This window comes from Lacerta agilis, chromosome 4, assembly GCF_009819535.1.
Source record: "Lacerta agilis isolate rLacAgi1 chromosome 4, rLacAgi1.pri, whole genome shotgun sequence".
In the NCBI taxonomy this organism is placed as follows: domain Eukaryota; kingdom Metazoa; phylum Chordata; class Lepidosauria; order Squamata; family Lacertidae; genus Lacerta; species Lacerta agilis.
In genome coordinates, this window is record NC_046315.1 from 2,239,221 (window position 1) to 2,253,084 (window position 13,864).

At 50.3% G+C, this 13,864-nt stretch overlaps 1 protein-coding gene and 1 pseudogene across 7 annotated transcripts in view; one reads left to right on the forward strand and one right to left on the reverse strand.

Moving 5' to 3' along the window:
- LOC117044872 overlaps positions 1-13,864 on the forward strand; it is a 934,741-nt pseudogene that overhangs the window by 642,531 nt on the left and 278,346 nt on the right.
- STIM1 (stromal interaction molecule 1) overlaps positions 1-13,864 on the reverse strand; it is a 113,107-nt gene that overhangs the window by 24,363 nt on the left and 74,880 nt on the right. For all 7 annotated transcript variants that reach the window (XM_033145658.1, XM_033145660.1, XM_033145659.1 and 4 more), the window contains one exon: positions 1,552-1,729. In XM_033145658.1, the coding sequence (XP_033001549.1) occupies positions 1,552-1,729 (178 nt within the window). The remainder of the gene's footprint in view (positions 1-1,551; positions 1,730-13,864) is intronic.

Below are 13,864 nucleotides of genomic sequence, written 5' to 3' on the forward strand. Positions count from 1 at the left end.
GCCAGATAACAGGAGGGATGGAGGAAGAGGCTGATTTCATGCCCCTTTTAGAAGCATCTCTCTGGTGTCCCTTGAAACGAAACAGGAACCCCAGTTTGTGCTGGCAGGGAGCAAGAGGAAGGAAGGTGCCTCAGGACCAGCGTGGGGATTGTCTGCGGCAGGTTCTGGGTTCAAATCCTGAATATTTGGGGCAAATCACCCTCTATCCCAGGCCTCACCAACTGCAGTCATGGGTTACAAGCTAAAAAGCCTCACTGCTCCTTGCTTGCTGCAAATAGGACAGACTAACAGAGCCGTGTGGGTGCCGCATGCCAACTGCTCACAATTACGCTATAAGAAAATAGACGTCAGTTTGCTCAATTAATCTGCAGGGATTATTCCGGTCACAGAGATTATCTCCATTGTTTAGCCCATCCATCCACCAAAGGCAGACCAAGAAGAAACACATTCAGAATACAGGGAAGTAAGGGTTAAATCAATGAGCTGAACCATCCCTGGGGGTGGGGAGGGATTCCCTTGGAAGGTGCTAAGAGGTAAGGGGGTGGGCAGGGGTGTGTGATGGAGGCATAAACAACTATCAGATTTTGAGAAGCTGGTATCACTGGATCAAGTTACTCAGTTTCGTTGAATTAATTAGTTTAAATTGGATTTTGAATAAATGTGCAATTCACTTCCTTCTGAATGATGGTTTTCACAGGGTAAGGAGCACTGGGGATGAGTTTATAGAACCAGGGGAGCAGAGCCCCCCAAAATGTTTGGGAACCCCTGGTTTAAATTAAGTGCTAGAAGAAACCACCTTGCTGTAAGACCAGTTGGAATAAGCTGCCTAGAAATCTGGATTCTCCACTGAGGTTCTGCTGTCTCTATCCTTGGGAGGTTTCCAGTTCTGACAGGTAACAGCTAACCTGCATGAACTTCTGGGTGTTTAAAGCCACTAGTCTTCTGGTCCACACAAAGCACTAGATGCCCACCCTTGATCCTTGGTGGTCTCTACCCTGAAAGGGTTGGGAATTGTGATACTGCGGCACATGGTGGGCAGGTGCGAGGTCAGAAAAGGCCCATCATGCTTGCTTTGCAAGGGGGCTTCACCCAGCGCTTTGTGGTTCGTAAGTGCCAAACCAGAAGAAGAAGAAGAAGAAGAAGAAGAAGAAGAAGAAGAAGAAGAAGAAGAGTTTGGATTTGATATCCCGCTTTATCACTACCCAAAGGAGTCTCAAAGCAGCTAACATTCTCCTTTCCCTTCCTTCCCCACAACAAACACTCTGTGAGGTGAGTGAGGCTGAGAGACTTCAGAGGAGTGTGACTAGCCCAAGGTCACCCAGCAGCTGCATGTGGAGGAGCGGAGACACGAACCCGGTTCCCCAGATTAATAGTCTACCACTATTAACCACTACACCACACTGGCTCTCTCAAGCACAAGCAGGTCTCATACCAAAGTATTTGGGAAGATCTGAGCAAAAGTCATCGGTACGCCAGGTACTAGCGAAGAAGGGAGAGAGCCAGGGCAGCAGCTGGCACCACCCATGGCACCCTGCAGCCTCCAAGACTCACCTTTCCTGGAGATCGTGCAGACTCTGCTCAGCTCTGTGGAGACCTTCGAGGTCCTTCATCATCTTCTTCATGTGCTCTTTCGAGTAGCGGTTCTGGATGTAAGCAAACCAGCAGCCGCCCACCCCGATCACAATGGACACCACAAGCATGAAGTCCTTCAAGTGGTTATGGCGGGTCACTGGGGAAACAGAAGTCACACAACGGCCTCTTTAGACAAGGAAACAAGCCCACCTCTTCTCCTCTCCTCTCCTCTCCTCTCTTCCCTTTGCTCTTTTGGATTTGATACACACCTGTGGCTGTGCTTATGTCAGGCAAGGAAAGCTCCAAGGGACAGAAAGAACCCATAGTAGCCAACTTTCCATACAAACGTCAGAACCACACTTAATTCTTTGCCTAAGGCAGAATCCTATACACTAGCACATTGGACATCAACGGGTGGACAGGGATTTGGCCCTGGGTCTTCGCCAGCACAAGCCGGTCTAGTAGAGGACAATGTCACTTAGTTTCATAAGAACAGTGATGTTAGTCTGTGCCCTGATTCTGAAGTGTCCTCCCCAGAGAGGCACACTTCACACCAACAGCTTTTCGGCGCTAGGTAAAGATCGGACCAGGCGTTCTAGATTACAAACAGTTTCACTGGCCCTGTTTGGTTCTTTGGATTTTTATTTGCTTGCTTTTTGCACTCTGCAATATTTATTTGTGTCGTTTCAAATTTCCTTTACGTGTTGTGTGTGAATTAGCTTATAATACAATTTGCAATCCCCCCCCCCAAAAAAACTCAGTTAAGTAAACATTTTTATACTTCACATTTTTAGTTTTATTTGTGAGCCAATCAGGTAGGGGTGTGTGTGTGTGTGTGTGTGTGTGTGTGTGTGTGTTTTATTGAACAGTATAGAAAAGCTGCAGATAAATGAAATAGTGTGCATGCACAATTATCATTCACTAGTTACAGGGACTGCAAAAAGATCAAACCTATCCATGCTTAAGGAAATCAGCCCTGAGTGCTCACTGGAAGGACAGATCCTGAAGCTGAGGCTCCAATACTTTGACTACCTCGTGAGAAGAGAAGACTCCCTGGAAAAGACCCTGATGTTGGGAAAGATGGAGGGCACAAGGAGAAGGGGACGACAGAGGATGAGATGGCGGGACAGTGTTCTCGAAGCTACCAATATGAGTCTGACCAAACTGCGGGAGGCAGTGGAAGACAGGAGTGCCTGGCGTTCTCTGGTCCAGGGGGTCACGAAGAGTCGGACACGACTGAACAACTAAACAACAACAAGTTACAGGGATGCAGACATCCTCTCTCTTGAGGCTCCTCTTGGAGGGGGCACTCCTTCTCCCATCCTTCAACAGAAATATACTGCTCCTGGGGATTCTTCCTGCCTTTGCTGCGGTTGCCCCTGCCATGGTACGCTGCCTTGCTTCAGCCTGCCAGCATCCTTGTTCCAGTTCTCCCCCCCCCCCCCGATCCCCTGGATGGACTTCTCAGTGTGGACACTGGCTGGTCATCAACTCTGCCCCAAGGCTGGCCCTCGCATAGCTCCAGCCCAACAGATCATCCTGCCTTCTGGGACTCCCAGCCAAGCCTCAGAAAGTCCTCTTCTTCCCCAGCTATTCTTAGATCATGTGCTTACAGAGCATTCCTGCAAAAGCACTAAATATACACATCCCTGCCTGAAGCATGAGCTCCGTCACCAATGCATTGTTTACTTTATTTATGAATCACTTCCTACGAGGCATCTTGAAGCGATTCCACAGCACAAATTAAAATGCATCTAAAACATGTCGAAACAGTTTCAAATCTAGTGCAGAAACAAAGCAGGATAAAATAACTCCACTTAGGAGGCTCGTTGAATGGAAAGTCTTCATTGGAGAAGGTGCCTGCCTGTTGTCTAGGAGGAGGGAGTTCCAAAGGGCATGGAAGGCCCAATTCAGACTTCCTATGGGACAGAGCTCCTGAGAAGACGGTGTGTGCGGGATGCCCTGTCCTGAAGAGTACAGTGATCAGCTGGGTATAGAAGGGGCAGTCCAATCTTTCAGGTACCCCGGCTCCAAGCTGCACAGGCCTTTGTACACCAGTACAGGCACCTTTAACTTAGTCTAGTAGCTATCTAGATCAAACTTATCCATCCTTAAAGAAATCAGCCCTGAGTGCTCAACTGGAAGGACAGATCCTGAAGTTGAGGCTCCAGTACTTTGGCCACCTCATGAGAAGAGAAGAATCCCTGGAAAAGACCCCGATGTTGGGAAAGATGGAGGGCACAAGGAGAAGGGGACGGCAGAGGATGAGATGGTTGGACAGTGTTCTCGAAGCAACTGGCATGAGTTTGGCCAAACTGCAGTGAAGGATAGGCGTGCCTGGCGTGCTCTGGTCCATGGGGTCATGAAGAGTCGGACACGACTGAACAACTGAACAACAACAACAAAGAAGTAGCTATTTGGTGGCCAGTGCAGTTCTGTAAACAGTGGAGCAATATGAAGGCAATATTCCTGGTTAGAGCTTGGCGCTGATAGCACCAAGGTTGCAGGTTCATAGAATCGTAGAGTTGGAAGAGACCCCAAGGGCCATCCAGTCCAACCCCCTGCAGGAAACACCATCAAAGCATTCCTGACAGTCCAAGCAGGAAACACCATCAAAGCATTCCTGACAGATGGCTGTCAAGCCTCCGCTTCAAGACCTCCAAAGAAGGAGACTCCACCACACTCCTTGGCAGCAAATTCCACTGTCCAACAGCTCTTACTGTCAGGAAGTTCTTCCTAATGTTTAGGTGGAATCTTCTTTCTTGTAGTTTGAATCCATTGCCCCGTGTCTGCTTCTCTGGAGCAGCAGAAAACAACCTTTCTCCCTCCCCGTATGGGACAGCTGCACATTCCTGCTTTGCAGAGGGTTGGAATCGATGACTCTCCGGGTCCCTTCCAACTCATACAGTTTTATGCTTCTATCCTGCCTCAGTGAGCAGCTGAGCAGCTGCATTCTCCCTCAAGGGCAGCCCCATACAGAGCACACTGCAATCATCAAGGTTACCAATGCAGGAACCACAGTGGTCAAGCCATCCTAGTCCAGAAACTGTATTCCCAGCACTCCTTAGCCTCTAGCAATAGAGATGCACCCAGGGGCACCTCCGAGGTACAAACCTGCTCCTTCAAGGGAGTGAGACCCCATCCAAAGCAGGACTCTGGCCAATAATCCACTCAGGAACTGCTCACCCACAAGGCCACGATTCAGAATTTGGCTCTCATCCAGCCACCACTGATTAGAAGCCCTGATCCAGGGTTTGCACAACCTTTCCTGATTAAGCTACGCCCTCTGCAAATGGACCCTTGTTGCATGGCCCCCTGATAATGGCTACTGTCAGTCACACCAAGCCTAGCATGGTGGGCCTATATCACACTGGGCGGAGCCTGGTGTGAGACAGGGCTGCAGGGTCCGTCCTGGGGCCTCCAAGCAGCCAGCAGAGTAAACTGGAAATTCCTATCGCAGAAACGGGTAATTGGAAGGCACTCCTCACTTCACCTAAAATGGTAAGATTCCTAGGAGGCAGTTATGTAACTCCTCTGCTCGAGAGAAGCTCACCCTGAAAACACAAGGACTCTTCAGAGAGCTCAGAGCAATCAAACCATGGCTGGATTTGGGGATTAGAGTGGCAGAGAGCCAAAGTTTCAGGAAGGCACTGCAAACAAGGAAAGATCCATCCTTAGAAAAACGACCCTAGGGTTTTATTTCCTTCCCGTGTACGAGAAAGGCTCCCACTTTCTCTGGGTTGGATGGGACAACTGGAGCTGCAGTCCTCCAGCCCTTGTGTTGACCTCACTCAGCAGAAAACACACATTATAAAGCATCTCTAAAAATGGCCAGCTTTCGCTATGATAGCCTGCATCTCGGAGGGAGCTTCTGAGACTTGGAGAGGCATCAAGAGAGACTCGCAAGAACCTAAGAAGAGCCTACTGGATCAGGCCAATGGTTCATCTAGTCCAGCATCCTGTTCTCACAGTGGCCAACCAGATGCCTCTTCTGGGAAACCCACAAGCAGGATTCAAGCACAAGAGCAACACTCTCCCCTCCTGTGGTTTCCAGCAACTGGTGTTCAGAAGCATTGCTGCCTCCGACTGTAGAGACAGTCGCCATAGCTAGTAGCCATCAATAGTGATCCATTCATTTGCCTAATCCTCTTTTAAAAGCCATCTAGGTTGGTGGCCATCAAGAAGGCTGATCGCCGAAGAATTGATGCTTTTGAATTATGGTGCTGGAGGAGACTCTTGAGAGTCCCATGGACTGCAAAAAGATCAAACTTATCCATCCTTAAAGAAATCATCCCTGAGTACTCAGTGGAAGGACAGATCCTGAAGCTGAGGCTCCAGTACTTTGGCCACCTCATGAGAAGAGAAGACTCCCTGGAAAAGACCCTGATGTTGGGAAAGATGGAGGGCACAAGGAGAAGGGGACGACAGAGGATGAGATGGTGGGACAGTGTTCTCAAAGTGACTGGCATGAGTTTGACCAAACTGAGGGAGGCAGTGGAAGACAGGAGTGCCTGGCGTGCTCTGGTCCATGGGGTCACGAAGAGTCAGACACAACTGAACAACTGAACAACAACAACAACGTTGGTGGCCACCACTGCCTTCCGCGAGTGGCAGTTATGAGCTGCATTAAAAAGTCCTTCCTTTTATCTGTCCGGAATCTGTCCACTCCGTTACAGAAAGCCAGGCTCACGTACTCCAAGCAAGATGAACTTGAAGAGCATCCAGAAAACTCATCGCTTCCTCTTGCTGTAAATCTCTGCCACCCCTCCTTTTACCGCTTGCAAACTTAAAAAGTGTGTTTTTTTGTGAGGCATATAGCAGTCAATGGGAAGCCTATGCAGCCACAGGACCCTGTTGGGTGGGGAAGGGGAGTTTAACCCTTTCCCTGCCCACAGTCCTGACAAAAACCACTTCCCCCCAAAACTGCTCTTTGCATTTCAAGCAAAATTGCTGCTGGTGGCAAAGGTGGCTTCCTTCCTAATGGATGGCGGCTGCTTTGGAGATGGGGACCATGGGGATTGTATGGGTACCGTGTGGGGTGCAACAGCAGAAGAGCAAGAATGGGTTTATGTGCTGTAACGGTCCATAGGAGAATTATACTTTGAGGCTGGTTACGGACGGAAGCGGCCTGCTGTCTGAATGGAAACACTCTTGGCTGGCTCGCTGACCAGTGCTGTTTGTTTACTCTCAGAATGGTGTTTTTATGTGAGATCCGAGTGACCTTTCAACCAACGTGCTCTTAGGGAGGCCAGTCCTTATTTGGATGGCTCTGGGCAGGGCCGGGTCACTGAGAACTCGGTGCAGAAAAACTTCAGGGCCCACAACGCTCTTCTGCGTTGCTGGTTCTGACCCTCCGCGGTTGCTTCCTGGAGTATTTGGCTTGGGAGGCTTGCCTGAGCCATCGGATCTCTGGCGTGATGCCCCATTCCTGCTTGTGCCACACAATGATCTGGACCGGGCAGATGAATGGGTGGCAAAACGGCAGGGCCCCACAGACTCTGCCCTGGGACCCAAATGGACTGTGTGCTATCTCCCTGCTCTCCCCCTCCCTCCCCCTCCCCCCATTTTATTTCGCTCTCTGTAATCACCCAAAAATTGCTCAAGAGAGTTCCCTCTGAGTCCAGGGAAAACAAGAAGTCGTAGGTCTGAGTCCTTGAAGGGAAATGAAGCACTTCTATTTGTATTGGTCAATTTTCTCATAGATGAGGTGCCTGGAGCCTTCTGGTCTTCACAGAGCCATCTTGATTGCACCAAATAAACCTTTAACTGCTTTGCACTGAATGCTTCTTTCTGGACACGGTGGTGATGTCTGCTTTGCATCTTGGTGGTGTCTCTGGCACCTACTATATATTTATTCTGGCACCGCTAATTGTGAGGATGGATGTTGCTTGCTGGCAGGAGTGCAAGAATCCAGACACCATGGCCTGCCTAAAAATGAGAACTATTGCTTAGAATCATAGAACTGTCGGGCTGGAAGGTACCCCGAGGGTCATCTAGTCCAACCCCCTATGAGGCAGGAATCTCAGCTAAAGAATCCCTGACAGATGGTTACCCAAACTCTGCTTTAAAGCCTCCAAGGAAGGAGAGTTCCCCACCTTTAGAAGGAGTCCACTCCATGGTTGAACAGCTCTCACTTTGTGTTTAGTCGGAATCCCCTTTCATGTAACTTGAAGCCATGGGTCTTCTTCTCCAGAGCGAGAGAAAACAAGCTTGCTACAACTTCCATGGGGCAGGGCTTTTGATATTTGAAGAATGACTATCTTATCTCCTCTCAAAATAAAAAATAATAAAATTCCTTCCAGTAGCACCTTAGAGACCAACTAAGTTTGTTCTTGGTTTGAGCTTTCGTGTGCATGCACACTTCTTCAGATACACACCTGAAGAAGCACTGAGCCGGACACGTCCTCCTGGCACTGCGCACAGGAATGTCAGAGCTGAAACTCTGGTGCGCCCAGCTTTTCCCAGGGTCACCGTCCTGCAGTTTTGACAATGTCTCTGTTGTTGTTGTTCAGTTGTTTAGTTGTGTCCGCCTCTTTGTGACCCCATGGACCAGAGCAAGCCAGGCACTCCTGTCTTCCACTGCCTCCCGCAGTTTGGCCAAACTCATGTTAGTGGCTTCGAGAACACTGTCCAACCATCTCATCCTCTGTCGTCCCCTCCTCCTTGTGCCCTCCATCTTTCCCAACATCAGGGTCTTTTCCAGGGAGCCTTCTCTTCTCATGAGGTGGCCACAGTACTGGAGCCTCAACTTCAGGATCTGTCCTTCCAGTGAGCACTCAGGGCTGATTTCTTTAAGAATGGATAAGTTTGATCTTTTTGCAGTCCATGGGAATCTCAGGAGTCTCCTCCAGCACCATAATTCAAAAGCATCAATTATGGTGTCTCTATAAGAATGTCTCTGTAAGAATGCAAAAGGGCAGCTGAATAATTTTTTTATTTTTTATTTTGTTTCAACTACGGCAGACCAACACGGCTACCTACCTGTAACTTATCTCCTCTCAGTCTCCCCTTCTCCAGGCTAAACATACCCAGCTACTCTAACCATTCCTCCTAAGGCTTGTTTGTCAGACCCTGGATCATCTCGGTCGCCCTGCTCTACACAAATCCTTCAGCTTGTCAATATCCTTCTTCAACTGGGGTGCCCAGAACTGCAACGGTTCTGCAGCAGGAGAAAGTGAGTTTGCGGTGGGGCAAGTGAGCGGCCTTGGCTTGCTTCTGCCTTGACTTGATGCCCCGTTTGTCCTTCTCAGCATCCCTCAAACCCTAATGAGTATCCCTGGGTATCCATAAGGAAGCTTTCAGTCCAGGGGAGAGCAAGGAGCATTCACAGAAGAAGCAATTCCTCTTCCTCCTCCTCTTCTGCACTTTCCTCAGAAGGTATTGCAATACAGTCCCTGGGGACTGGATCCAATTTCATAATGGAAATGTCCTCCTTGAGAAAGGCAGACGCACAAGAACAGGTCTGGGGGAAACCCCCCCCCCCCCACACACACTTCTACTGAGAAGTCTGAAAAAGCCGTCCTGCTTCAAAATTGAATTCAGGGGGTGTTTAGGAGATGCAGTGGGCTGATAGCTGCCCCTTCACATTCTTATAGAGACATCGTCAAAATTGCAGGACGGTGACGCTGGGAAAAGCTGGGCGCACCAGAGTTTCAGCTCTGACATTCCTGTGCGCAGTGCCAGGAGGACGTGTCCAGCCCAGCGCTTCACAATGCCAAGATTTTGCAAGCGTTTTGCACTGAGAGAGACGTCATCAGCATCTTATGCTGCAGGCAAAGTAACCAGAAAGAGGGTCAATCCTTATCACGGTGCCTCGGAAGATGCGGAGTTTTGCTTTCTAGACCTCTGAAATGTTTTTATGAGCAGCGAATCAAGCTCATGTACAACCGCCGCCGATAGATTGTAATAACCTCTCATAAGGAGAGCCTGCTGCTGGATCGGGCCAATGGCTCATCTAGCCCAGCATCCTGTTCTCACAGTGGAAAATCAGATGCCCCAAAGGGAGACCTACAAGCAGGATTCGAACACAAGGGCCCTCTCCCCTCTTGTGGTTTCCAGCATCTGGTATTCAGGAGCATTGCAGTCTGACTGTGGAGACAGATCACGGCCATTGCTGCCAGCAGACTGAACTGCCTACTCCTCTTTTAAGGCTGGCGGCCATCACTGCCTCTTGTGGAAGCAAGTACCATAGTTTATCTCTGCCCTGCATGAAGCAAGTCCTTTCGTCAGCCTTGCACCCACCTGGCGTGCACTCTAGGGGTGCGGCGGCAGGTTTGAACACAGGAAGTGTGGGTTCAGGTCCATGCTCTCCTCGGATCTCGGGGTGGCCGGGGCAAGCCAAGCGCTCCAAGAAGCAATCGTGCTGCTTCTAAGTGCTGGGGAACAACAAAGAATTCTCCCTTCCTAAAATGTTTGCATTTGCTCACCTTCCAAAGGAGGGCGAGACTGACCTCTGTGCGGCTGCGGCTGCTGCTGCATAGGAATCCTCTTGTGGCTTCCTCCACACACAGCCCCCCTGTGAAGCAGCAACGCTCGCCTTCTCGACAGAAGGTCTCCTGCACCTGCAGGCACCATCAGTGCTGATTTTCCGAAGGTAAAACTCTTAGGAGTTCTGATCGCCCCCGTGCTGGATTAGAGCAGCGATTCCCAAATAGAGGAATGTAAAAATCATGAGGGGGGGGGGACTATTGATGGCTCTGCTCTGCCCTCCAGCCACGCTGGAAACCACAGGAGGGGAGAGTGCTGCTCCTGTGCTTGCATCCTGCTTGCAGGTTTCCCACTGGGACACCTGCCTGGCCCCGGTGAGAATAGGGAGCTGGGCTAGGTGGGCAAGTGGCCTGATCCTGCAAGCTCTTCTTATGTCCTTCTGTAACGCCCCAAAGGAGCTTGCTGCCTCCGCCCCCCCTCCTCTCGCCACCTGCCTTTTGCACCACGGAGCTGTGCCTGCTGGGAGAAACCAAAGCTCCAGCGCTATGGTGACAGGGTCACACACAAACTCCGGCAGTAAACAAACACTGGGGTGCCCTTGGAGACTGAGCGCCGCACAGAAGGAATTTCAGAGCACGCAGGCACAGAGCAGGGGGGCTCAGCCTGCTCGCGGGCTGCCCTGGGCTCCCCACTTCAACTTCCTGCCCTTCAACGTGAGTTTTTATGCATTTGCCCTGCACTTTCAAAAGCGTGCTGGGATACAGTGACCTCAGTGCCTCTCGGCAGATCTGGCACCTTCCCACAGATCTCCAGCCAAGGCCTGTGCTTATCCTAGCGCTCACACAGACAGACGGTGCGCCTGAGGTGACCCTCCCGTGGGGTGGGTCGTCGGCAGGGGGAGATTGATCCTCCTGCTTCAGCTTCCCTTCCGCAGCCAGGCCAATGAGGCGCTTTCACTTCCTGGCTCCTGTCACAGGGCTCAAGAATCACACGATGCCAGTAGGAGGATGCCCAAAGGACGCTGCTGCAGCCTCCTCGGTTCCTGGCTCACTTCATAGCCTGGGCTAGTTTCTGTATAGAATCATAGAGTTGGAAGAGACCCCAAGGGCCATCCAGTCCAACCCCCTGCCAAGCAGGAAACACCATCAAAACATTCCTGACAGATGGCTGTCAAGCCTCCGCTTCAAGACCTCCAAAGAAGGAGACTCCACCACACTCCTTGGCAGCAAATCCCACTGCCGAACAGCTCTCACTGTCAGGAAGTTCTTCCTAATGTTTAGGTGGAATCTTCTTTCTTGTAGTTTGAATCCATTGCCCCGTGTCCGCTTCTCTGGAGCAGCAGAAAACAACCTTTCACCCTCCTCTAGATGACATCCTTTGATATATTTGAACATGGCTATCATATCACCCCTTAACCTTCTCTTCTCCAGGCTAAACATACCCAGCTCCCTAAGCCGTTCCTCATAAGGCATCGTTTCCAGGCCTTGGACCATTTTGGTTGCCCTCCTCTGGACACGTTCCAGCTTGTCAGTATCCTTCTTGAACTGTGGTGCCCAGAACTGGACACAGTATTCCAGGTGAGGTCTGACCAGAGCAGAATACAGTGGTACTATTACTTCCCTTGATCTAGATGCTATACTCCTATTGATGCAGCCCAGAATTGCATTGGCTTTTTAGCTGCTGCATCACACTGTTGACTTGTGTCAAGTTGATGGTCTACCAAGACTCCTAAGCAGCACAGCAAGGCAAGAAGTTAAATACTAATGTGCAAAGCGCACAGATAAACTGTGGAAGTCGCTCCCCTCAGGAGGCAGTGATTCATGGAGGAGAGGGCTGTCAATAGCTACTAGCCATGCTGGCTGTCCTCTGTCTCCACAGTCAGAGGGAGAAATGCTTCTGAATACCAGTTGCTGGAAACCACAGGAGTGTTGCGTTTGAATCCTGCTCACGGGTTGCTGTGAGAGGCATCTGCCTGGTCATTGTAAGAACAAGATGTTGGACTGGACGGGCCTTTGGCCTGATCCAGCAGGCACTTCTTGTGTTCTTGTTTGGCCCCTGGCTGCCAGGCCCCTCAATAAGAATACAGTGGTACCTCGGGTTACATACGCTTCAGGTTACAGACTCCGCTAACCCAGAAATAACGCTTTGGGTTAAGAACTTTGCTTCAGGATGAGAACAGAAATCGTGCTCTGGTGGCGCAGTGGCAGCGGGAGGCCCCATTAGCTAAAGTGGTGCTTCAGGTTAAGAACAGTTTCAGGTTAGGAACGGACCTCCGGAACAAATTCAGTACATAACCAGAGGTACCACTGTAGTAATTTTATTATTTGTACCCCGCCTATCTGACTGGGTTGCTCCAGCCACCCTGGGAGGCTTCCAACACAATATAAAAACACAACGAGACATCTAACATTAAAAGCTTCCCTATAAAGGGCTGCCTTCAGGTGTCTGTCTTCTAAAAGTCCCAGCGCCCACAGGGAGAAATCCCCACTTGCCTCCTGCAACCTGTCCTCCCCTATTTCAGTTACTTCCCCAGACTGAGGCTGCCCTGGTGCACAGGTAAGGCCCTTGCGCATGGCAGCACGGATCAGGAGCATTGGCAGAGCTGCACGAAGGCCGTGAGTCTCCTGCAGGCGGCAAACGGCCTTTCCAAGAACTGCTAACTAATGAGACTCAGCTGATGCTGCCGCTCAGCTCATTACCAGGCAAAGGCAACCTAAACACAATGCACTGGGCTGTAAATATTTAGAGTGGCCAGGATATCTGAGCCCGATAATTGCAACACTTTGATTAATCGCCTCTTCCTGATCAAAGCAAATGGGTTTCCTCACAGCCAAAGTGCCTTTCAAGCAAGCTTTCTGTTCCTCGGGAGAATAAAAGGCCTAAATTCGGGTTCTTCCCAAAAGGACCCGTGTGACATAAGGATCAAAGAAAGGGCCACAGACTCATAGAAGCTTAGAGTTGGAGGGAACTCAGGGGTCATCTAGTCCAACCCCCTGCAATGCAGGAATCTCAGCTAAAGCGTCCATGAGCCAGGCCGGAGAGCACAGATCCAGGTCTCCGGTCATTGCTGCTAGATAAAGGAAGTGATGGAAACTCCCACCCTCCGCTTTGGCCCAATAAATAAACCATTTATTTGCAAACAGAAAATCCTTCATTTTATCCCGGAATCTGTTTCACAGGTTGAGCTCTCCTAATGCTCCCAAACTGAGCAGGAAGACGGTGGAGCTTCGATGCCTCTCTGCCCTCAGTCACCACTATGGCCTCCCACCACTAAATCACCTTGTCACACCTTTCCCCAAAATGTTGCCAGTACCAGCAGTATGGAGAGCTTGTGGAGGGATGCCCTCCCTTTGAAAGAACCTAACAAGAGCCTGCTGGAGCAGGCCATCTAGTCCAGCATCCTTTCTCACGGAGGCCCAATAGATAGATGCCTGTGAGAAACCTGCAAAGCATCAGGTGTCCCAGAGAAGCACCAGTGGCACACCTGACGTTCAACCTGTGAGCCACTCACTCACCAGAGCCTGTGAGCCAAGCGGAAGGAGGCGGCAGCTTCGTGCTCCTGGGTTAGATCTATTGCAGCCACTTGGGATCCCACAAGGGAAAAACAGCACTTAAGAATGATAAATAAATCATCCACTCTGCTCTTCAACCACCTCTCTCCTAGAGTACTTGCAGGCCCTGAGGGTTTCCACACAATTTATATGGCCGGTTTAGATTTATTCCCTTTTCAACCAGATGTTGAAGCAGTCCAGAACCAGCAACACAAACACTTCTCTGTACGAACACCCCGACTCAACCCTAAGTTGCTCTGCTGCTGCCTAACAATACCCCCCCCCAGCTTCTCATCTTGCCAATCCAAGCATGG